This window comes from Abrus precatorius, unplaced genomic scaffold (assembly GCF_003935025.1).
Source record: "Abrus precatorius isolate BTA unplaced genomic scaffold, Abrus_2018 Scaffold6, whole genome shotgun sequence".
NCBI classification, from domain to species: domain Eukaryota; kingdom Viridiplantae; phylum Streptophyta; class Magnoliopsida; order Fabales; family Fabaceae; genus Abrus; species Abrus precatorius.
The window spans coordinates 21242983-21266644 of NW_020874406.1; the positions used below are offsets into that span (position 1 = coordinate 21242983).

A 23662-nucleotide genomic window follows, 5' to 3' on the forward strand; every position below is an offset into this window, starting at 1 on the left:
TTGTTAATTTTTTATTTACTCAAATTATGCCACTTATATTCAAATTATTTAATAGAAATTAAAAATATAATATATTATTAATTTGTTTAAATTAAAAGCATATGAATAGTATTGAACTAAAAAACAAATAACATAAAAAAATTAATAAAAACTTTTTATTTTCATTTAATTAAGTATTTAATGCTACTGTGTATCTAATACTTAAATCTAAGATCATCCCGTTGTTGTATTATAAAGGGCTTGATTGTTTACAGTCCATAATTAATTTTCAGAAAATCTAAAATAATCTCTAATTATTAAACTTGCCTCATGTGTTTGTGAATGATATATTTTTAGTAATGTGATAACATTTTAAACTTGAGGAAGGTACCTTATGTGCACATTAGGGAATTTCCATTTTATGATCTTTCCCTGTCCCAACATAAAATACGGTAAACTATTTGGTATAAAAAGTGTCAAGAAAACAATATCAAAAAATATAATTTTTTTCATCTCATTGCATTTCATTTTAACTAATTTATTTAAAAATATCATATCAAATAATTGAGTGTGTTGTAAATAGAAGCAGAAACAATACCAAAAAAGATTGTCCACCACTCACTATGTTTGCTGAAACGTCACTTTGCACAATGAATTCTTTAGTGACGTTGGTAGACAAGGAGTGGATATAACTATAGAACTGTCTCATTTTAGTTCTCTTTTTTTTATGTAAATTAGTTTTCAAGCTTTTAGTTTGGGAGAATAGATAGTTAATAGTGTTATTAATTAAATATTTTGATTTAAAACATATGTAAAATTAATTTGAAAATAATCTCAAGTTACATTAATTTCTTTTATGTAGAAGAGAATAAAAATAAGCTATCTTTGTGTATTAGAACATACGTGAGATTCTTTCATTTGTTAAAGTTGATTAAGCTAAGCTACTTTTAAAATTTAATAATTTTGACTCTCATTGTTTTTATTTTTCTGTTTAAATCTTTCGAAATCTGGTTTTATAGTTAAAATTATTAGAAATTAAATCTACGTAATTGTCTTTTACTCAACACCAACTTACTAAAGTATTAAATCTCATCCAAAATTAAAAACAAAACTCAAAACTTTTCTATCTTCAATTCATGATTTTACATTTTATACATTTCTTCAAACTTCCATAAAATTTAGATAAATTTTTTAGAGGTTTGAGTAAAATAAATTAATTAAAAGATTAAATTTATATAATTTGAAAAACAGAGAAGCTTAATTAATTAAAAAAAAATGCAAGAAACCAAAATCGAGCATGAACCTAATTAGAATGACTAAATAAGCATAAACACTACAATATCCATATTCATAAAGTGTTTAGTCTATTTATTGCAAATTATTTGTATTAATATTCAATAAAGTAGAATCTATTATCATTCATAAACAAAACTCGTATATGAGATAATAGATTGGTTATGGGCTAGACACACAGCACGATTGTAAAGTATGGTAAAGAGTTGAAAAGGAATAGGGAATTTTCTCCTTTTTGCTAAGAGGCTAAGAGGGCCTTTGAATTTGAACGTTGCTTTTATGGAACTCCAATGTGTGTCTGTAAAGGGCTTAATTGGGTTTAACAGAAAAGGTTAATGATGAAGGCTATCCCTTCAAAGTTTATGCTTCCATTGAAAAGCCCATCGAAGAAACAAAAGTTGCCACTTTTCTACGCTTCTTTTCATTATCTGTCTACCTTTATTCTCCTCCAAATCCATTATTCTTCAGTTTCATATTTCAAAAAGGAACCAAAGATAAAGATATTTTCCCCGTCAAAGAAACAACCATCGTGTCACAATTTTAATTTAGAAAAGTGACAAATTTGTTGCATGAATTTAACTGATCAAAATCAAACTCGTTATTTTTTCATTTTTAATTTAAATATCGTCTAATAAAATATTAACACGTGGCTCATTATAAATCCTACTAGAACTGTTCCTACTAGTTAGCAACTTATAATTTATTTTTAAAAAATTAAATTCTGAAGCTCATAGTAAAAATTAGGACTGTCCAATAGGTCAAGTTAGACGAGTTTGGGTGTGATTGACCTAAGAATAGCCCAAACCGACCTCTGCATTGTTGAGTTTGTAATCATTCGCTTAGAAATTTATGTTGAACAAGTTGTAGGTTAAGCAGATTGTGGGTTATGCCGGAGAATCAGATTGGGCCAATTTAAGCCCAAAATGATTTTTTCCAAAAATAATTAAAAAATATTGTTTTTTTTTTTTTTTGTTTTTTAAGCTCAATTTCAATTTTTTTCTTCATTTGCATATTTTTTTCCCAACAGAGTACAGTTCATAATTAGAATTTATGAAAATTAATAGATTAGAATAAATTTTTCTATTGAAATCAAGACATAGTTTAGTTAAAAAAAATAGAACTAACATCAACGGAAGTTGGTCCAAGGTGCAACGGAACTTGCCCAAATTTGTTTTCCTTGGCCTGTAACAACCAAGGCCCAATTTCCTTCAGTGAAAAATAAACACTAAAACTTACCATGTATCCGCCAGCACGATCCCGAACCGAAATCCGAAGCAGAGGAACAAACCCTAAATGCGATAAAGTAAAACCCACACACACTCTCTAATCTCCATCTTCTCCACGCTCCATTGCTCCATCCATGGCTTCGCAAATGGCGATCCTCTTCCGAACTCGTTCCCTTCTCCCCAAAACGACAACAACAATCAAAAGCATAACCACATTCCCATTCCTCTCGCAGGAACCACAGCTTGTGGACCCCACCCCCGCCCCGACTCACACCTCACTCCCTCCAAACCCAGCCTCTGGAAGTCCTCTCTACAACGAGAACTGGCGCAGCCCAATCCCACCCTCAACCTCCTCCCACGCGCTCACCACGCTCGGCAGCTACAACCGCACCACCTCAGACACCTACGATCCCCACGCGCTCCTCGACCTCTTCGGCGATTGGATGGCCTCGCAGCGTTGGCACGACGTGAAGCAACTCTTCGAGGCATGGGTTAGGTCTCTCGACAAGACGGGTAAACCTAACAAACCCGATGTTAACCTCTTCAACCATTACCTCAGAGCCAATCTCATGATTGGTGCCTCCGTTGATGAATTGCTTGACCTTGTTTCTCAAATGGACCACTTCAACATCTCCCCCAATACTGCGTCGTTTAACCTCGTCCTCAAAGCCATGTACCAGGCCAACGAAACCGTCGCTGCTCAGAAATTGCTCCAACGGTTAGATCACATGCTAGTTCTTATGTTGTTCCAAGGAGAAAATATGTTTTTAATTATCCAATTTTGCCCAATGACTTTGAGCCGTGTACTGCTATCTATGCATGTTATAATTTAACTGTTACTTCTCTGGTGTTTAAAGGGTTTTTTTATAATTTAAATTAGTTTTTGGTCTTTGAATTGTTTTGTTTGAATATCATTTACGCTTTTCCACTTTATTATGGATTTGGTTATAAGAGAATTACTGTTTCGGAGTTGCTGGGAAAATATTTCCAGTTTGCTACGTGAGAGCTAACAATGCTTAAGGGAATTATTAATGGGTTAGTTATATGTCAACGAACTTTGTGTTTAGTTAATTGGTATTAAACTGGAGTTTGTTTTTTTTTGGTTAGGAAATCCATCAATGGTGATTGTTCCTTGATTACTTTTTGCGTATGTTGCTTGCTTTTGTTGATCTTGATGAAGACGAAAGCTCACTCTTGTAGAAAGCCAGACTCTTAAGAGTTAAGAGACAGTAATTTAATAATGGGAGTTTTGTGTCTAATTCCCTGCTGATACAAGATTGTAGTTGCTTGTCTATCTCATATGGTTTGAATGACCGATCCATACAGAATTTGAGATAGACAAAGTGGGCTCTGTGTCATTTGAGTAGAGATGACCTCGTTCCTAACAGAGCTAGATTGTTAAAACAGGAGATTTTCTACTTGAAATGGAGTTTTGCTTCTCACACCCAGCCGAATGGGCCTTGCTCTTGCCTCATATTTTCTCATATTTTTTAACAATAAAGTTGAAAAAACCAATAAGTATTAAGTACAACGATGAGACTAACCAATGTCAAAATTACTCTCTTGGTAGTTTATTCTCACCGTTTGTTTGTATGTTTAAATTGAGTACATGTGCCTCCTTAGATATCAAGCTTTGCTATGTTATTATCAGGATGCTGGAGACAGGAAAGGAATCACTCCCCGATGATGAATCATATGACTTGGTCATTGGAATGCTCTTTAACACATACGAGATTGATGCTGCATTCAAATATATAGATTTAACTTTGAAATCTGGTTACATGTTGTCCATGAAGGTATTTATGGACTCTGTAAAGAGTTGTGTCAATAAGGGCAGGCTTGATACATTGGTGACAATAATCGAAAGGTGCAGGGTGAGTGATTAATCTGTTGATACTTAATAAATTTTTCTGTAGTTGATTTACTAATAACTTGATGCTTGTAATGTTCTCAAATCTCATCGGTGTTTCCAGACAACAGATCAAAACAAAGCTCTTTGCCCTTCCTGGAACTCGTGCAATTTTATTACTGAAATTGCAATTCAAGAGGATAATAGCAAGTTAGCTTTTTACGGCCTGGAGTTTATGGCTAGATGGATTGTAAAGGGTGAACGTGCAAGACCCCCTATACTTCTTTCTGTAGATGAAGGTTTAGTTCTGTCAGCTATTTTGACTGCAGGTAGAACATATGATTCTGAGCTTCTAGGGGCAGCATGGGCTGTTTTGATCCGCTCATTGCGTAAAAAGAAAGCTCCTAATCCAGAATCATATCTTGGAAAGATACATGCACTTGCATCATTGGGGAATCTACAAAAGGCTTTTGGTACCCTGAATGAATACGAGTCTGCTTATGGAGATGCTGGTCAAGAAGCTGAAGAGTTGTTCTGCCCATTTACTTCGTTACATCCATTGGTTGTGGCTTGCTCCAAGAAGGGTTTTGAGACTTTGGATAACGTATGTCTTTCTTTCTGTTCAAGAAAATAATCAGTAGTACTAACCTATAAATTTTGTTACTAATCCAAACTTGTTATGATTTTTGAGTTTATATTGACATTATATTTACAAATTTTCTGTTGGATTTAGATTAGACAATTTTTCATTCTTGATATGTATTGTTCCAGATTCATATTTACTTAAAAAACTTTGTTGTTGCTTTGAGCATATGTTGCATTTGTACTATCATTTTGCAATTGTTGGCATGCATGCAACATAAATTAAATTGTTGCCATGACCTGTATTTTTGTTTTTCATAATGGTATATTCTTTTGTAGCTTTATCTAATCTTGTTATGTTCTATCTAGGTTTATTTTCAACTGGAGAATTTAAATCGTGGAGAAAATCCTTATAAATCTGTTGCTGCACTAAACTGCGTCATTTTAGGATGTGCAAATGTATGGGACCTTGATCGTGCTTACCAAACTTTTGAATCAATTGGATCTACTTTTGGGTTGACCCCTGATATTCATTCTTACAATGGGCTTATGTATGCCTTTGGGAAGCTCAAGAAGGTGATGATTCAATGCCCCCATGCTTCTTTTTCTTTAAGTATCTGTTTGCCCATTGTCTCTATTCTTTCCACTGTTCCTTTTTTTTTTTTAAATCTTGCATTAGACTTCAATTCAGTTTTAACTATCGTTTGCATGCATGATATTTGTCATATTAATTGCACTGCCACTCAAACCTGCTCCTATTTGTCATTTCAACTGTTTTGTGGTGGGTCTGTGGGGCGAGAAGGAAATAAAAGATCATTGTCTGTCATATTGATTGCATAGGATGATAGGAAACGGAAACGTATGTTGGTTTGATGTTTTTGGAGAAAGGGAAAACACATCTTTGAAATGTTCTCGTCCTCAATTATAATTCTTGTGCTACAGCAGGGTTTGTTTTGTCAAACCAAGAATTGCCCTCATAATTATAATTTTAATTATCTTATGGCAGACACATGAAGCTTCAAGGGTGTTTGAGCACCTAGTGAGTTTGGGTCTCAAGCCTAATGCAAAATCATATTCTCTGCTTGTTGATGCCCACTTGATTAACCGGGATGTCAAATCTGCTCTGGCAGTGATTAATGATATGGTAACTGCTTCGGGTTATTTTCTTAAAATGAAATAAGTATATTTTGCTAGCAAAGTTCATTGGTGTTTATCAAATTTATTGGCAGACGGCTGCCGGATTTGAACCATCAAAAGAGACACTAAAAAAAGTCAGACGGCGATGCTTACGAGAGATGGACTATGAAAGTGATGACCGAGTGGAATCACTAGCTAGATCCCTGAATTACCGACTGGGTTCAGAAGGCCGGCGGGACATGCTGTTCAATCTTGATTACAGTATGGAGTATCCTTGAATAGTAAGTTTTGCAACTTTTTCAAGGACTTCTTTTCTTTGGAAAATTTATTTTTCTAACGGGATATTTACTTTTGGAATCTAGTGTTTACGTTTCGGTTCCTAGTTTTGTTTCTTTCACACAATTCACTGCGGGTATGACTGTTTAAATGGAGAAGTGTCCGTTAGTCTCTCTCCCCCCCCTTCCCCCGCGGCGCGCTTTTTTGGAGGGCTTATCTTGTCTCATAGATATCCTTTTAAATGAATGTTGTTAGTACTAAAGCCGCTCATGTTGATATATAATTTTCCTTTATGGCAGGTGCACTTATCTGTGAAGTTCAAATGAATTATTTAAGTTAATTGACAAATCTTTTGTTGCATCCATTTCCGATGGAATCCCTGTGTGTATGTTGCTGGATGCTACTCAGCTTGTCGGGGCAGGATGATTAAATGATCGCTTCCTGCAATCTTCATTTTTGTATTTACGTGTTTACGAAGCCGGGAGGGTGTCGAAGATGGAATTAGCTTTTTTAAGGAAAACCAAAAGCAGTGATTTTTCCAGCGAAGTTTTTTGAAATAATTATATTATAGAACAGGGCCAATTTTAGTAAGATAGAGATCAGGCTAGTCACTTATTTTTCTCGTGGTTCTTTTTTTCTTTTTTCTATTTTCGGCACTATCTATTTTTAACAACCTAGTGCTGGCAATCACTGGAAGCGGCAAGAATTTGGAAACTGCTTGTATGGTGCTGTGGTTGTATTAAATTCTACCGCAAATAAGGTAACACTTTCAATCGAGCAGTCGTTTGAAACTTGTCCAAAATAACGAGGTGAAACATACCCCTTTGTATAGATAATTTAAGAGCATGTTGTTTTTGTATATATTAACTTGAAAATTCTTCGTAAATTCGGGTTACTTGGATGATTTTTATTAAAACCAGTTTTTCGGCTAAGTTACCAAAATATAAGGTTACTTCTACTTGTAGAGTTTATGGATCAAATTTTTTCTACAACTTCTGAAATTGAACTTCAGAATGGGATGCCTTTGTTTTCTCCTATTACACTTAATTTTTCTTTTGCACTTAAGTCCCAGTAAAAAAACAAAATAAAATTTGTTTTTATAATACAAATGCTAATTTACATTTAAAAAAAATGACAACTCTTAGCAATTCATATAAATCATTAACAAATAATCAAAACATCAAGTCAGTAAGTTAAGTTCCACTTGCCATGAGATGACACATGTCAAGTCAAGCCTAATCGCGCTATAACATCTCCTTTTGTGACTCACTAATGTAAATACATATATATTTAAGCTTAACAAGTCCCAAACTCAAGCCAAAACACATTAGGTTATGGAGCAGACTGTATAAGAGATCCGTATCCTTAATTTAATGTGTTTTTAGCAACTAATGCAGTGCTGATAATTTTTGTTATTTTAGTTCGACCAAGCATCTAGTCTTATGTGTCATTATTTCAACTTCCTATTCCTGCTGCCACAGTGAAGAAAAATGGGTTAGATAATTTAACTTTTTTTAATATACATGACAAACTCGTATATTTAACATATATTGTAACAAGTTAGTAATGATTGTTATCACTCATTTTATTTTTATTTTTATTTGGTATAATGGTGACAGAGATTTGGAACCTATGCCCTCATACAAATTACCCAAGTCCCTCGCCACTAGCTCAATCATAATGGCTCACGCTCTTTCATTTAATGAAGTGATATGTTTAGGATAAAGGAAAATGTTGCAACAACTGCAAGCATGGAAACTACACAGGAGCTATTTCAAACATTAGATGCTTGGAAAAAGTGGTAAAGACAACGAGACAAAAGTAAATGCTTATGATCAAAATGTGAAAAATCTTGAGGAATATCTTTTATGTATAGAAGAGAAACTTGTATATATACACTCTGCCCAACATGATTTTCCCTACTTTTTGTTGGGCAAGCAATTTATGCTTGGTTAAACGCTGCAATCAATTTTTTACAATACCATACATACAGAAAATGAATAAAAAACAACCCCATCTTCCGATGTATATTTTCCACAATCCACTTTTTCTAAAAGCTTTTATTTTTCAAGGTATGAGCCATGAAGTATGATTCCAATTATTGGATTCTCTGAATGCTTCATGCCAATTAAATTTAAGCCAATGTAGCATGATCCAACATTGCTAATAGAAAAGGGAGCATCCATTAAGATGCAAGAGCTGCAGCAGCTTTCTGAAATGGAATAAAGTAATCATTAAGTATGCATATTTCCATTATCAAGCAATGTGATTTAGAGTCAGTTGTATAAACCTCAACAAGCACTCAAAAGAAAATAACATGAATCAATGAAGTAAAATGAATCAAACTTATCGCATAAGTTATGTACCTCAACTTGTTTTAGAAGATCTCACATATAACTTCTCCATAGACATCTAAAAACTTAACATAGTTGGGTATTCTTGCCTTAGAAAAGTATTAATAACAGAGTTTTACAATTGAAAAGATCTCAAAAGTTGGAAACTAATTCAAATGGATCCTTAAACCTGAAATGATACTTCTTTACACTCTTAGGAGTTGGGAGGTTATAAATTACTTCTAGGTTGCCTTAGAACCAGGGTGAGTAAGCTAGTGAATATTTTGCAAATTAGTCATGTAGTGATGTACAGCATATAAATTTAGCACAGCATAAAGATGCCGAGACAAAAAGAAAAGCAAAATTGCAAGATTTTCAATCAATTTTACCCGTTTTTGCACTTCCATGTTTGCTTTTATCAGAGAATAGATGGCAACACCAGCAATTGCTGTTGCAGTGCCAATGCCAGTTTGTGTGGATATCTTATTGCCTGCAGACGTAAGCAAATGTTAGAATGAATATAGAAGCATTTTAAAATAAAAATAAAAATTAACCCTTCAATTTTGACCTTTTGATAAATAACCTGAGGCTCAAATTTGGCAATTAAATTACTTGAAACTTCCAACTGATGCTACTGTGTTTCAAATAACCCCTTGTACTCAATTGATAAGCCAAATTAAATCAACAGAGGACAGATTATTTTTTGAAAGAAAAAAATTGAAGGAATAGTTTGCATTTTAACCTAAGTTGAGTTGCATTTCCAAATTATAAGCAAGTTAAAGTAATTACCGAACACTACTATAGAGAATCCAATGACAAAAACTCGCTTCAGTACATTTCCTACTGCATGTGTTAGTGGTGCAACTCGTTCCAAAGTATTGGTAGCAAGCTACAAATATAAATATTAAAAAATATTGTGAAAGTTTTCTCTTTGCATATCAATTTGAGTCTGCAGAGAACATAAGGTCCCAAATAATATAATTCAATTTATTTTTGACTGAAACACAAGGATACCTGATTGTAAAGATGGTAAAACATTCCAATCCAGAAAAGATCAGAAAAAAATTTGAGCAAGCCTACTTTGGCAATAGCATTTCTAAATCCAAATTCCATAAGTTGGGGACCCTCAATCTGAAAGTAGCCAAAACCCAATCAAACATAAAATTTAGAGTGTGTTTGTTTTCCATTTTAAAAAATGTTTTTAAAATGGAAAACAAACATACTCTTAGTGTTTCATATGTTTTGTAGAAAATAAACTTACAAGTATTGCCGGGGGGGTGCAAAAGAACAGGGCAATTACTGAAATATATGCGTATACATTTGTACTGTCCATTCCAGTCTGTTAAAATTAAAAGTATTTATAATGTGTAAGGAAGATAAAACATTCCTAGAAAGAAATGCTAAACAGGCCTAGTAGTTAAAAATCATACCATTGCTTTCTTAGAATATATACTTCTGTATGTAAATGCAATATTTGAAATCATTGCACTAATGAATCCAGTCCAATTGAAAGACAGTTCAGTTAGTGATGCCATTGATACACCTAAAGTGACACTCATACGAGTTAATAAACATTATAGAATAGAACTGTCAAGTTTTAAGAATTGAATATATAAGAATTATAAAATATTTAAGCAGAGGAGATTTTTGTGTACATGCTAAATTTTAAATATGTAGCATATATTAAGAGTTTAAGGAAGCTCTTTTTTTAATCAAAGATAAGGTAATAACAAGGGACATAAGCTTACCTATAACAACAGGGGCCAATGATAGCCACAGAGACAAAGGAATCTGATGGTCCAGGACAAACTGGGAAGCTGCAGCATTGAAAAAAGGCTCCAGCGCTACAAAACACAGAAACAGGATATAAATGCTTAACCAGAATATTGATCAATGCATACAAATGCTTAGAAATAAGTTAGTTAATCAGAAGAATGGCAATGGACAATTAAAAAAAAAAAAAAAGCAAACATTCAAATCTATGAGAAATTCGCAAGTATATTTTCACAAATATTTATTCTGTGGAACTTCTTTTTGATAAACAGTTTAAATCACAATTTAAGTCATAGGCTCATATCATCAATTGTTGTTACATAGGCATGTTGGGAAAAGCATTAAGACATACATTCAGAGTGATAGAGGAACTCCCCTGGTTAACAACAGGTACATATAAATAAAAACAGCCAAAGATTTCTTTTTGGGCATCCAATTATCATACCTTTTACGGTATGTGTAAATGAGACAGCAACAGCAGCAAATGACACATTGGACATGACGTGGCCAAGGGCATGACATATTGCAACAGGAGTCAGTAATACCAACAGCTCTTTATCAATTGGCTGGCAAGAGGAAGAAAACATAATAATGAAATTTATTATATGACTTGAGGATAAAAACATAATGTATAGGAATTATAACTTACCGCACGTTTTGGTAGACCTAAAGCCCAGCATACAAGGCAATATGCCACCCCTACCAGGAGATGCACAACAGAAACAAAACTGCAAAGGATTTGAAAGGATTAATATAATGTCACAAGGGAAGGAATCTTTAAAATGCTAAACAATCACGTTAAGAGTTAAGCTAGAAATGACAGTTATCTAGGCGAAATTATGTAGATACAGTAATAAAAATCCGTATATGTATAAGAAATAGAATGACCTCTAGAGGAAAACATACTAAGGATATGGAAAATAATTGTATACTTTCTTGTTGAGTATGTTGAAAATCACATTTAAGAAGTACCTGCAGGGAAGAAGGACAATGTTAGAAAATAAATAGCAAGTTTGCAATAATGTAGCCTTTATAATATAAACGTACGATCCAAAGGGAGGAATTCTTACCACATGAAGAAAAAGAAACCAGTAACCAATGCAGGGAATTTCTCACCAAAACTCCTTGAAGGTTTGACAGACCTGTAATTTGGTATCTATCATCAGAGAAATAAAATAGGGAAATATCAGCAAAAATCAAATAGCACAAGTTTTCTTGCAGGCTTACTGGGATATAAAGTACCAAACATACACATTATATCTTCTTCTTTTCAGATCACATTAACCATTCTCTCTCTCTCTCTCTCTTTTCTTTCTCTTTGTATCTCTCTTTCCTCTCGATAGAGGGGTGTGAGACAATCATTTTCACAATTTTAATTCAATTTCTGTTCAATCCACCACCTCTGCAACCAAAAGAGGTGGAAAATAAGACAAATAAATCTTAGCATAAGCAACATATCATTATGTTCCTTTCTCTAAAAAATTTTAACTGCTTTCAGCTATTCACTCATTTTGTCCCCATGCAAGCAAGAAGTAACCCAAAGACTTCTTTTCATTATTATTTTTTGTCATAAAATTGAACCAAACATAAAAGTGTGTAACTCTAACCCTTCTTTGATTTTTTCTCCTTCACTGCCATCATCATCTGCTGCTAAGGCTGTCACAACCGGAAACCTTCGATGTCTTAGCTTCTGATCCAAGCCAAACATTCTTAACCCCAAAGCCTTTCCAGAATGTCCAATTGGCAGTGGCACCACATGCTTGGAACCACCCACCATTGGAGAAAACGCAAAGCTTGAATCTTTAGCTTCAGATTGAAGTGCCCGAACCTTGAGCAAGCCATAACCGGTTGAAACTCTTCTGGGCAACGAAAAAACTGAAGAAATTCGATGTCTCTGAACTGACACGTGAACAGGGTTGGTAACAGCAGCCATTCTCAAGTAAAAATCTAATAAAAATCACGATTTTAAATTTTATTTTTCTTTTGGGTTATGGAAACGATGTAACTATCCTAAAAGGGCACTATGAAACCATGTCAGTAGAAATAATATACGAAGCAGAAAAAACAGAACAATGATCTCTTAATTTAATTTTTATTTATTTTTAAAATAGTTAAAGTTTAAAAATATAGATTATACAGAATCTGAAATTTAATGATGGAAAAAGTTGAAATTAAGATTACGGATAAAAAAATGATTAAAGGGTAAGATTGTAGAAGATGAAAGTGAATATAAAGAGTACATTTGCATGGAAAGCGACACAAAATAGATATGTATCTTAATTTGTCTTACTTAATTAGTGTGTAATTTTTTAAATAATTGTATTAATAACAAAATTATAGAATTAATTAATAATACTTTATTTAATATTCATATTAGTATATTTTGTTATAAAATTACATTGATTTAATATCACATCACATTACATATTATTAAATTTTTATCAAATTGAGTTTGAGTCTAAATAAATAATTCTTTCAAAATTTTCTATTGAAGAGACAAAAGTAGTCTACTTCATCCCCCAACAAACACTCCTAGTTATTGGTCGACGGTTTCCATCTATGACGGAACACTGCAAGTATCGTTTTGTTAAAGGAATTTGCAATTAAAAAAATATTTATTCATTTTTCTAATCAATATTTTTCAAGAACTTGTAAATGATTTTCTCTTTGAATAAAAATAAATAATTTTTTTATGTTTGGTTTTTAATGTTTAAAATTTAAGGTTTAGAAATTGTATTGCCTGGATAAGAATTTGATAGGGAATATCCTACAAGATAATTTGTTTTTATGTTTTTTGACATTTGAGATGAATGGTAAAAGGATAGCATTAGTAACTTTTCCGTTCTAATTTTATGGGGAAAGAATTTTCTTATGCTTATTTAAAATACTATTAATTTAGTTTTTAAAATTATTATACTAATTAATTTAGTTTTCTATATTAATATTTTTCTAAATTATATATATATATATATATATATTTCATAGAAAATAATTTTATTCAAATTAAATAAGATGGTAATTGATAATAAACTTACTCTTTAAATAGTTAATTTCTAATTTTAAATCATCAATTTGATTTATGAAATTGAGATTCTCAATTAATTTAATATCTATTATTATTAAATAAGTCAATCAATCTTTAATATTAGAGATCAAATTGAGTAATGTGTATCAAAGTAAAAATTAAAATGAATGACAATCGTCAACGTCAGGAACTAAACTGAGATGATAATATTAAAAATTGAAATAATTAATGATTAGAAAAAAAATAGTATTTTTATATTCTAATTTTGTTTTCTAACTTTTATTTATTCAATTTAATTCTCTTGAACATTTTTTTCTCAACTTAGTTATATTGTTATAATAATATTAAAACTTGTTGAAATTTTTTTTAATTATTATAAAAATTAACTGAAGAGTTCTTATAAACATTGTATTGCAACTAACATATCAAGAATTTGAGTAACTTTATCGACTAAAATAAGTCTTAAAAGCGTGAGGATTAAGAATTGTTCTCATTAAACTCCAATTTTGAACACTTAGTTTTTTTTAAACAATTATTAAAATTAATTGAGAGGATATTCTGATGATGTAATAACGTTTTTTCTATCTAAATTATATATAACTCTGTGGGTTTGACCTCTCTTCGCCAAAATCTTGATTCCGACCCTATTTGTTATGTGGTATCAACACCGATATTTATTAAATTACATGAACTCAATTAAAATATATTAACAAGTTATTTATATATTCTACGGGTATTTTTTTAAGTTTAAGTAAAATTATAATAAAGACAATAATTGGTAAGAAAAATTACTATTATTAAAAATTATGAAATCACACGTTTTTTTTAAAAAAAGAAAAAATATAATAATTTTAATTTTGTTATTAAAAAATACTTGATGTATCATATAAAAATAAATTAAAATATTTAAAATTGAAGAAAATTATAAAAAAAAATTAATTAAGGCACATTATCTCAATTTGTCCCATGGACCAAGTTATGGGCCAAAAGGTGAACACAACATAGAAAATAATTATAGCACCTCTATTCTAACTTTTAAGCTTAATTTCACCCTCTAAACTTATGAATTTGACTTCATATGAATTATGTAGCCATTTTTTAGCCTTTTTGATACCATATAAAATATTTTAAAATAAGAGCTCTATAATATATAAAATAAGATGTGGGAAAATTATAGCAATGGTATTAAAGTGTCATTGTGATGTGAAAATGCAACAACAGGCTTAAAACATCATTAATAACGAAAAATAAATTTATCGAAATAGTAGTTATCACATGCATTACTAAGCAACAAGAAGAGACCAACATTTAACTCTAAAATGAATTACGATCCCAACATGACAAATACTCAATGAGCGATTTTTGAAGCTCAATAAGAATAAATTAAGCAATACCATAAAAAGGAGATAAAATGTCAAATGGCTGCTTGATTAAGGATATTGGCATTTATATGGTGTTTGGTTGAAGGAAAATATTGGGATATTTTGAGGGTCAAATTTGTTCAATTGGCCAAGATTTCTTCTCTCAAATTTATCTCCTTTTTAATATTAGGGATATTTTGAGGGTCAAAAAATTATTCTTATAAAATTTTAAAGTATGTTGACAAAACTATTCTATTTATGTTTTAATTCTTAGAACCTTATTTACTCTAAGGTTGATAAAAGTTTTATTTTTTTTCTCCTTTTCCCTCTTTTTTTTTTTTTTTTGGTCTGAACCTCTTCCCTCTTTTAAACCAAAAGCTTTGTTAATAGACTATCTAGTGCATCGAGTGTTCCAAGTGATAACGTTTAAGCTTTATTTTTTCTTAATAAATCTATCATGACTCATTGATAACTTAATTATGTGCGTGTATCAAGAGTTGGAAATATCTTTGAATATTTTTTAATTGAGTTAGATGCTGCATCTTTTATCATCACTTTTTATTTTATTGATTTTCGTAAAGTCGGTATTAAAAATAATATTTTTGTTTTATTAGTTTATAAAAAATATTAAAATATTTTATTTATCCAAAGTACGTGTAGTAGATCTAATGAGTATATAAGCATTCACTGGGTATGAGACAAGTATAGTACATTCCCAAATTATATCATCTCTAAATAATGGGATAATAAAATTTGACATAATATAAATAGTTATTATTAGTTGCGAAATACGTCATACTAAATATGAAAACTTGTAGTTGTATCAGAGGTTTGGTTTAAATTCTTTTAAATTTGGACGGAGACTCCAATTTATATTCAGAATAGGACCTTTATACAGCATGTAAATTTACTTGCCACTTTGGGAAGTAAATAAAAGTCCCTGCCACTTAACCTTTGATGTGTAGGGTTAGCCTCAATGGACCAGGTACTATCAAAATCCTTCACTTTGTTCATAACTGATGGGAGGAGAAAGAGGTAAAGAAAATGATTGATAGGAACTTATAGCATGTTTAGATTTCCGTTTAAATATTGATAAATTTACGTTTACTTTAAAACTAATTATACCTTCTATGTTAAATTCATGTTTAAATTATTTTCAACGTGTTTCAAAAGAAGCCCTTGATAAGAAACGTTGGTTGTGTAAGTAATAAAAATAACCATCTCTAGGCAAGGATGCCCTTGACTAGTTTTTACTGCCTAGTTTATTGTTCAGTATGCCTAAACAATCCCAGAGAACGAGTTCACCAGAATTCACATTACGGCCTAATGTTTACACTAAAGATGTCTTTGATGTTTGACATGATACTATTTGAACTAATTGCTGAATTTTGTGGTAAACATTGTTGCTAAACCGTTGTATGTTTTATATATCGTCTATAGGAAACAAAATATCTTCCACAGAATACATTAAGATGTAACACAGGAATGAGATGCTTATAAGGAAAATTGATTGTCCATTGCTTCAACTGACCACTTTACTTAAAACAGATAAGGCATTAAAAAAGAAAAGTTTGAAGAAAAGAAAAGGAAAAAATATAAACAGGCACAGATCTTCTGGCTTTGGTTGGATATTAAGAGAGCACAAGAATCATGAAATAGCCACAGTCCCCGTTGTCTGGTCCAAATCCATTGCAAGAAAAGCTGAAAAATGCCCTCTTTGTAAAGTACCTTAGATATCTGACTACCAAATCATGGTCAGAGATCCAGAGGAACCTTGTCAATGCTGCAAGGTAGAATGTCATTTTAGGGGTTGAAAATAGTTTATGAAACAGTGACTAAAGAAAATAAGAATCTATTTAGTTTGAGAAGATGTGCTTTGTTTTCACAATAAGTACAAAAATGTTACTTTCTTCTCACTTTGTTTACCATTTTCAAATATTTGTCAGCTATCTTTTGGAAGTAAGTTAGGCTCAAGTTTTCTAACAGTACAAATCTTTAAAAATAAGAAATGAGTGAAAATAAGGTTATATTTTTGTGATTGTTTGTGAAAACAAGAAATGGAAATAGAAAAAAGTTTTATTTTTCAAACAAGCCCTATGTCTCTCACATATACAAGAATTTCACACATCATTTCAAAATCATGCAAATATAGGCAAAATTTATCTCACACGTACCTCAGGCTCAGCAGTTTTGGTTTCCTCAGCTTTTATGTTGTCCTCACCTACATGAGAGCATTAACTTTTAGAGCCTCACTAATTGGAGTAGTTTCAACTTTCAAGTGTAATGTAACCCAAATAACAAGAAACATAATTACGCAATTAACTAGGAGTGATTCAGCTGAAGACACCACTCTTAAAACAATGACTTTGATCTTCAATACAATCAAGAGAATGCTGTTTTTTTACCTTTCTACTTCTATTCATCCAAATTTGATTTTCTAACAAGGTTGATAAGGGGACAAAGTGAATGATATTGTACAAAATGTACATCACCCACTTCAGCGTCTTGCACATCATTATTCAGCAATATATGCTTTGATATTTACTGATTTACCCATGCAAAACATAAATGCATATGAATCAAGTATGAATCATCCCCATACCTCCATCCTCTGGCAAATCAGAGGTCCAGAGAGTCAGGTTGTCTCTTAACAACTGCATGATCAAAGTGCTGTCCTTGTATGACTCTTCACTCAGGGTGTCCAACTCTGCAATTGCCTCATCAAAAGCTTGTTTAGCCAAATGGCAGGCCCTGTAAGTTTCAGTAATCACATTGAGACAAGCTAGCAACAAAAGCAATTCAATGGACCAGTGCAGAACATAGAGAACTAGTAACTTGCCTTTCGGGAGAGTTCATTATCTCATAATAAAAGACAGAGAAGTTGAGCGCAAGTCCAAGACGGATTGGATGTGTTGATGGAAGATCTGTGTTTGCAGTAGCTGAAGCAGCCTAATAATCAAAATATTTTTGAGTTAGGCAACAGTACAATAATATATAGATAAACATTCGATATAATTTATGAATCATTCCAGCTGAAATACAAGAGAACAAAGCAAACACATACCTCATATCCTTTCAGTGACTGCTCAGCTGCCTCTTTCCTTTCTTGGTCGGTCTTGAACTCAGCAAGATACCGAAAATAATCACCTTTCCTGGAACAAAAGAAGCATAAGGAAATCTGGGATAGCAAAGTAAAGTTTGTGACAACTGGTACATGATGTCATATTGCATACATAAGGATAAGAGATTAAAAACATGTAAATAGAATGACTCATTCATATCATTGATTGTACTCCCTGTAGAACCAAAGAATAAAAGTAATCAAATTGTGAAATCACATTCATGCAGATCTGATGCTTTCAAGATCTGTTTTGATATGTTTTAGACTTCAAACCAAATAATTTATGTACTCAAATGAAGAAAATATTCCAAAGAAAAGATGGAGATAAAAGTAATGGCCAAAAGGACAGGGCTGAAGTAAATTAATCAAGCGGCACAGAAGCAGTGGGCAACATGACTCACATCTTATAGTAGAACACATTAGCTTCTGCTGAGGTGGAAGAAGGAATCAAATGTTGGTCTATAATTGTCAGAATGTCACCACAAATTTTGGAGAGTTCCTCCTCAACCTTTTGGCAGTAACCCTTGATCAGTTTAACATTGTGCTCATTTCCCTTAGACTCTTCCTTCTGCTCAATTGAGGACATAATGCGCCAAGAGGCTCTTCGGGCACCAATGACATTTTTGTATCCCACTGAGAGAAGGTTCCTTTCTTCCACAGTTAGCTCAAGATCAAGTTTTGCTACTTTCTTAATACATTCAACCATTTCTGTATAATAAACACAGTCTCAGAGGGATATCATCGCATCTAATATATTGTTTATTTGTTTGTAAATTGTAAACAGTTTCAAAATGGATTGCTGGCATGCAATATGCATCTACATTTATAAGACTAGTGTTCTTCCACTAAAATTGTTTCGTGGAATTTTCTTTCAATATTAATTTTAAAAAAACTTTTAATTTATCAATTCATTTATTTTGACTAACTTTCCATTTATCTAATTTAACCTTAGGTATTTCTAAACAATTTATTTTTTATTTTTATATTTTTACTGTTACTTCTTCAATTATTTTAAAAAAATTGCAATTCTATACCATATTTTTTTAAACTCGTAAAATGCAGAATCTAGTTCAGCAACATTAACTAAGCTCACATACATACAACAGACTTTCTTTACCCGGGTCCAAAATCAAACAAAATTGACAAGTCAAAAGTAAAACTTTTACAAAATTAATCTTCTCCAATCAGGCAAGGGATGACATTCAAAGGATAAAAGAAATAAATGACGCATATCCATTTTCTGACTCGTGCCATCAAAATGGTAGCAATGCAAATATAGTTAATCAAATAGGGGGACAAATTCAAGAGCCAAAAAGAAAAAAAAGGGGGGGGGGGGGTATTTTCTTCTCTATAATTCACTTTGATGACAAAATGAATCATGAGTTGTTAAAAATAGTCTTCAACATTGACTCCATGACAATACTTTGGTAAGCTGTTTCAGTTCTGAAACTGGAGCTGTTTGATTTCAGGAAAGTTTCCTGTTTTCACATTTAATCACAGAAGTGTCACATCATTTTCATTATGTTTCCTGTTATAAAAACTTTCTGCATTTTCATTGGTTTCATTTTATGTTTCATATACAAATATTTGAAAACAATAAACAAAACGAAAAGGAGATAGCAGCTTTGTAATTAAAAAAAATAAAATTCAATCCGTACGACCCCTTAATCTCCTTTCCGTAACTAAAAATAAAACAAAAACAATTCCACATGCCAATATCCAATGCAACAACACACCAAAAACAATTACAAGCCAAATCCAATCCAAACAAGATACATTCAATGAAAAAAAAAAGGTAAAACAATAAAATCAACAAAGCGATCCACGAACCCAAATCTAAAATTAAAATAAAAATTGCATTTGAAATCGAAAACAATGAGATTCTGTCATAAAGAGGAAAAGGGGAGGGAAGAGAAGAAGACCTTCATATCTCTCGGCCTGTTCAGCGAGCTTGGCCAAATAAACTTGGGTCTCTCTCTCTTTCTCGACGGACATTGTTACAGAGAGAGGAATGGAAGACAAGGAAAGAGAAATGAGAAGGAGGAATTGAGGGAATGGGAAGAAGAAAAAGAAGGGTGGAATGGTTATATAGTGCTTAAACATCGAACATCTTGTTGGGGTCAACCCAATGACCCAAATCTCAACCGTTCGATCTCTTTCAAAGAAAACACCAAGCGCGCAAATCGTGATCCACACTCACAACACAAAACAATCAATGAGAGAGAGAGAGAGTACAATTTTGCAAAATATGCAATGCCATGCTTATCTATCTGTAATTTTTCCATATTTTAATCTAAGATTTAACATTTCTAAAATTGAAGAGACGTGTAAGGCAAAAAATTATGGATTAATTTATTATTAATTTTAATTTAAATATTATAAAATATATAAATTGAATCATTTAGTTATTTTTATAATTTATTATTGAATGTATTGTTTACCTTTTATTATTTTATTTTTACTTTTTAACTATTTGAGTAATATAAATACTATTTTATATATATAGAAGGATATTAATAAAAAAAATAACAATAAATATTATCTTAAACTTTATAATATAAATAGATTAAACAAAAATAGTATTTTATAGCAAATTTAATTTAAAATTAATAATAAATAAATACTTACTTTTTTGTTTTGCGTATGTTCTATCTTAGAAGATTCCTAATGTATGAGAATTATTGATAGGACGGTGTGTGTTATTTTTGTTTTGATTTGTAGCTGTACTTTTACTTTTCGTTGTGTTGGTGTTTTTTCTCTCAAAAACTTTTTTGAGCCCACATGTGCTATTATTGATACGTTTTCTTATTTTTTTAAAAATTTTAATTTAGTTGAATTAATTGACAAATATTTCTATATTTTTACATCTCGTTAATTTTAATTTTTTTATTTTATTTGAATAAATGTACATTTTTTTTTTACAATTTCATATATTTTCCTTCGAATATTTTTAGTTCTTACTTAAAAAATTTTATTTAGATTAATAAATTTTTTTGTACTTTTGCTCTCTTTGTTGTCATTATTTTATACCTTGTACGTTACTCAGTACTTCATAGTATTTTTATTAGAGAAAAACAATAAGCAAGATTTAAATAAGATACTATTTCAATATTAGAATTAACCATAAAAGATTGCAAAATTACTTTTTTTTTATCACAAATACAACATTTAATTCATTCAAAATGTATTTAATATTTTAAATCTTAATTATAAAATGTAATTAATGTAATATACATGTATGTGCAAAGTATGGAGTGGGGTAAGTATTATATAATCTCTCTCTAAATTAATCCTCGTTTAATTAAAATTATTATTTATTATAATTAATTTTGTGAATATTCACTAATTTTGACTCTAATTGTCATCTTAAATTTTTATATCTACAGTGAAATGGGACTAATTTAAGAATTTTTTTTTCATATATAAACCTCAACTTAAGAATTAGCTTCAAGAGGATCATGCATGCACCGTTTAAATCAACCACTTGTGTGTTTAACCATTTTGCATCAAAATTTAGTGATAATTAAATGTTTATATTATTGTAGAAATATATTCATAAGAAAAATACATTTATTAATAGTATACAAAATTGTTATAATCATTTGATGCACCTTTTTAAAGTTTAAAATTTTTAAATTATTGGTAATTTATTTATTAATTACTAGTTTATTAGACTATGTAATGCACAAGTATTTTATTTTATAATAAATATACATATAATTTTCTAATTAAGTAAAAAAAATTAGATTTTTAAAAATAATTATATATGTAAAATAAAATTATTTTAAAAATTTATTTTTTAAAAATTATTTTAACATAACTCTATAATTATGAATAATATGTATCAAAGTGATAAAAATATAATTTAATTAATTAAATTTAAAATAATAATTTTATAGTACAATATTAAAATATTTTTAATTAATTTTTAATATATATATATATATTAATTAATTAATAACTATAATTTTAAGAGACAGTCTCGTCAGAAATAAACTTTAAATTAAAAAAAAATATAATTTATAAATGTAAAAATAGGTATTAAAAAAATTATAAATTTATATAAAGTGGCAAAAAAAGTTAAGCAATAATTTTAATTTTTTAAAATTTAAAATAGGTAAAGTGTAAAATTATTGTAACCAAAGGAAAAATGTAATTCACACATAATTTTTAATTAATTTTAATCCTAACATATAGCAAATTGTGAATAATAATGCATGAAAATTTCACTTTTTAAATAGTAAATTCTCATTTATAATATAAAAATTAATTAAAAAAATATTTTACCTTGAATATTTTTTAATTATAGTTTTCTCACACATAATTATTTATATGAATATATAAAGAAACACTTTTAATAATGAAAAAAACAGATTTCAAATAGATCCCATCTATAAAAATTGAAATATTTCAAAGAAAAAAAAATCTGTAAGAAAGCATTTTATTAGTAAAAGGAAAGAACTATTTTTTCTTAACCATTTTCGTTGATGCATATACTTTGTATTATTTTATTTAATTTTTTTTAAAAGTATTTATAAAAATATTAGGAAAAAACTAATATATATTATTTATATATCTATAAAATGATAAATTAAATTTAAATATTTATAAATAAATATAATTTTAGAAAAATGTTTAATTATCAAAATGCAAATTCATAATTATTTAATAAATATATAATTATTAGCCATGCTTTTTTACACCAAACTGTAATTCTAAGTAAATTTTAGAAAAAAAATCTTATATCTTTTAAGTATATATATTTTAAGAGAGAAACAAAAGTTAAAAAATGATAGATTATTTTAAAAATCTAAAAAATTTGATTCTATAATTTAAAATTATGTTAGCTATTATCTGTTGGCAAAGTTAAAATTCACATATCAAGATATTAGAATATAAAAAAAAAAAAAATCATAACATTTATAATATGAATGTACTATAATAAAATTTGTTTATGGTCCTATGGCAAATCTTAGGCTCTAAGTAAAATAGAAGGGTTGTGACAAACTTTCTATAATAAAGATCATGTTCATAATTGAATAAATTTAATTTTAGACGTGCTAAGTGACATAAAAAAAATTATATCTAAATATATAATTTTTGTTTTCTTGTATACAAGATAGTTTTAGTTGAGGAAATAAAGAAAAAAAAATTAAAAGTTTAAACTTAAGTTATGAGGAAGACAAAATTTAAAAGTTTTTGTTCAAATAAAAGAATAACCAAAAAAGTGTATGCATTGTAATTTTAGAAAGAAAAAAAAGTTGAAATCACACATTTAAGATTGATTTTGTAAAATGATGAAAAAATTAATAAAATTATTATTAACAACATTTAAATTAAATGATTAAAGTAAAAAAAATCAAAATTTATTTGTTACCATAATATATATATATATATATATATATATATATATAAATAATTTTATTGCACAACTACACAATCAACTATTTTATATGAAAATAAAAGTAGAGCCTTAAAACAAACAATATAAAAAATATTAAGATAAATAAGTTATCACACAAAAAAAATAAAAAATAAAATAAAATAAAATAAAAAAAAAAAAAATATATATATATATATATATATATATAATGATTACGTATGCACTAATATTAGAGTTATTTATAAAAAAGTCAATAAAAACATCAACAAATGATGATAACAGATGGCATTAACTTTGAGTGTAATAAAAAATATATATCATTTG

At 29.9% G+C, this 23662-nt stretch overlaps 3 protein-coding genes across 4 annotated transcripts; 1 reads left to right on the top strand and 2 right to left on the bottom strand.

The window, feature by feature from the left end:
- Positions 1–2520: 2520 nt before the first annotated feature.
- Positions 2521–7253, top strand: LOC113868652 (pentatricopeptide repeat-containing protein At1g26460, mitochondrial). 2 transcript variants are annotated; one of them, XM_027504439.1, is made up of 7 exons: positions 2521–3216; positions 4150–4372; positions 4472–4951; positions 5299–5505; positions 5936–6073; positions 6159–6347; positions 6642–7253. In XM_027504439.1, the coding sequence occupies exons 1-6, from the start codon at positions 2633–2635 to the stop codon at positions 6342–6344; spliced, it is 1818 nt and encodes a 605-aa protein (XP_027360240.1). In that variant the 5' UTR covers positions 2521–2632; the 3' UTR covers positions 6345–6347; positions 6642–7253. The 2 variants fall into 2 exon arrangements, with proteins under 2 accessions (XP_027360240.1, XP_027360241.1); XM_027504440.1 differs by having other exon boundaries at positions 2549–3216; positions 3606–4372.
- A 1274-nt stretch (positions 7254–8527) lies between these two features.
- On the bottom strand, positions 8528–12381 carry LOC113868654 (triose phosphate/phosphate translocator, chloroplastic-like). Its single transcript, XM_027504441.1, has 13 exons — positions 12205–12381; positions 12056–12135; positions 11519–11590; positions 11355–11483; positions 11098–11176; positions 10894–11014; positions 10424–10519; positions 10106–10218; positions 9937–10014; positions 9690–9806; positions 9465–9564; positions 9065–9165; positions 8528–8554 (listed from the first exon to the last, which is right to left on the bottom strand). Exons 1-13 carry the CDS (start codon positions 12379–12381, stop codon positions 8528–8530), a joined length of 1290 nt encoding a protein of 429 aa, XP_027360242.1.
- Positions 12382–16240: 3859 nt separating this feature from the next.
- On the bottom strand, positions 16241–20008 carry LOC113869891 (14-3-3-like protein GF14 iota). Its single transcript, XM_027506407.1, has 7 exons — positions 19878–20008; positions 18357–18663; positions 17899–17986; positions 17674–17783; positions 17437–17585; positions 17009–17055; positions 16241–16617 (listed from the first exon to the last, which is right to left on the bottom strand). The coding sequence occupies exons 1-7, from the start codon at positions 19948–19950 to the stop codon at positions 16612–16614; spliced, it is 780 nt and encodes a 259-aa protein (XP_027362208.1). The 5' UTR covers positions 19951–20008; the 3' UTR covers positions 16241–16611.
- Between the last annotated feature and the right edge of the window lie 3654 nt (positions 20009–23662).

What these genes read in the sequence shown, in the direction of transcription:
- LOC113869891 (XM_027506407.1), bottom strand. Translation starts at nt 19,950, where the DNA reads ATGTCCGTCGAGAAAGAGAGAGAGACCCAAGTTTATTTGGCCAAGCTC. An exon ending in AATGTGTTCTACTATAAGAT is followed by an intron (nt 17,987 to 18,356) that starts GTGAGTCATGTT and finishes CTTTTGTTCCAG; the next exon opens with GAAAGGTGATTATTTTCGGT. An exon ending in AGTCACTGAAAGGATATGAG is followed by an intron (nt 17,784 to 17,898) that starts GTATGTGTTTGC and finishes TTTGATTATTAG; the next exon opens with GCTGCTTCAGCTACTGCAAA.
- LOC113868654 (XM_027504441.1), bottom strand. Translation starts at nt 12,381, where the DNA reads ATGGCTGCTGTTACCAACCCTGTTCACGTGTCAGTTCAGAGACATCGA. An exon ending in TGGTGGGTGGTTCCAAGCAT is followed by an intron (nt 12,136 to 12,204) that starts GTGGTGCCACTG and finishes TTGGATCAGAAG; the next exon opens with CTAAGACATCGAAGGTTTCC. An exon ending in GCACCCCCCCGGCAATACTT is followed by an intron (nt 9,807 to 9,936) that starts GTAAGTTTATTT and finishes GGCTACTTTCAG; the next exon opens with ATTGAGGGTCCCCAACTTAT.
- LOC113868652 (XM_027504439.1), top strand. Translation starts at nt 2,633, where the DNA reads ATGGCTTCGCAAATGGCGATCCTCTTCCGAACTCGTTCCCTTCTCCCC. An exon ending in GCTCAGAAATTGCTCCAACG is followed by an intron (nt 3,217 to 4,149) that starts GTTAGATCACAT and finishes TGTTATTATCAG; the next exon opens with GATGCTGGAGACAGGAAAGG. An exon ending in TGGCAGTGATTAATGATATG is followed by an intron (nt 6,074 to 6,158) that starts GTAACTGCTTCG and finishes ATTTATTGGCAG; the next exon opens with ACGGCTGCCGGATTTGAACC.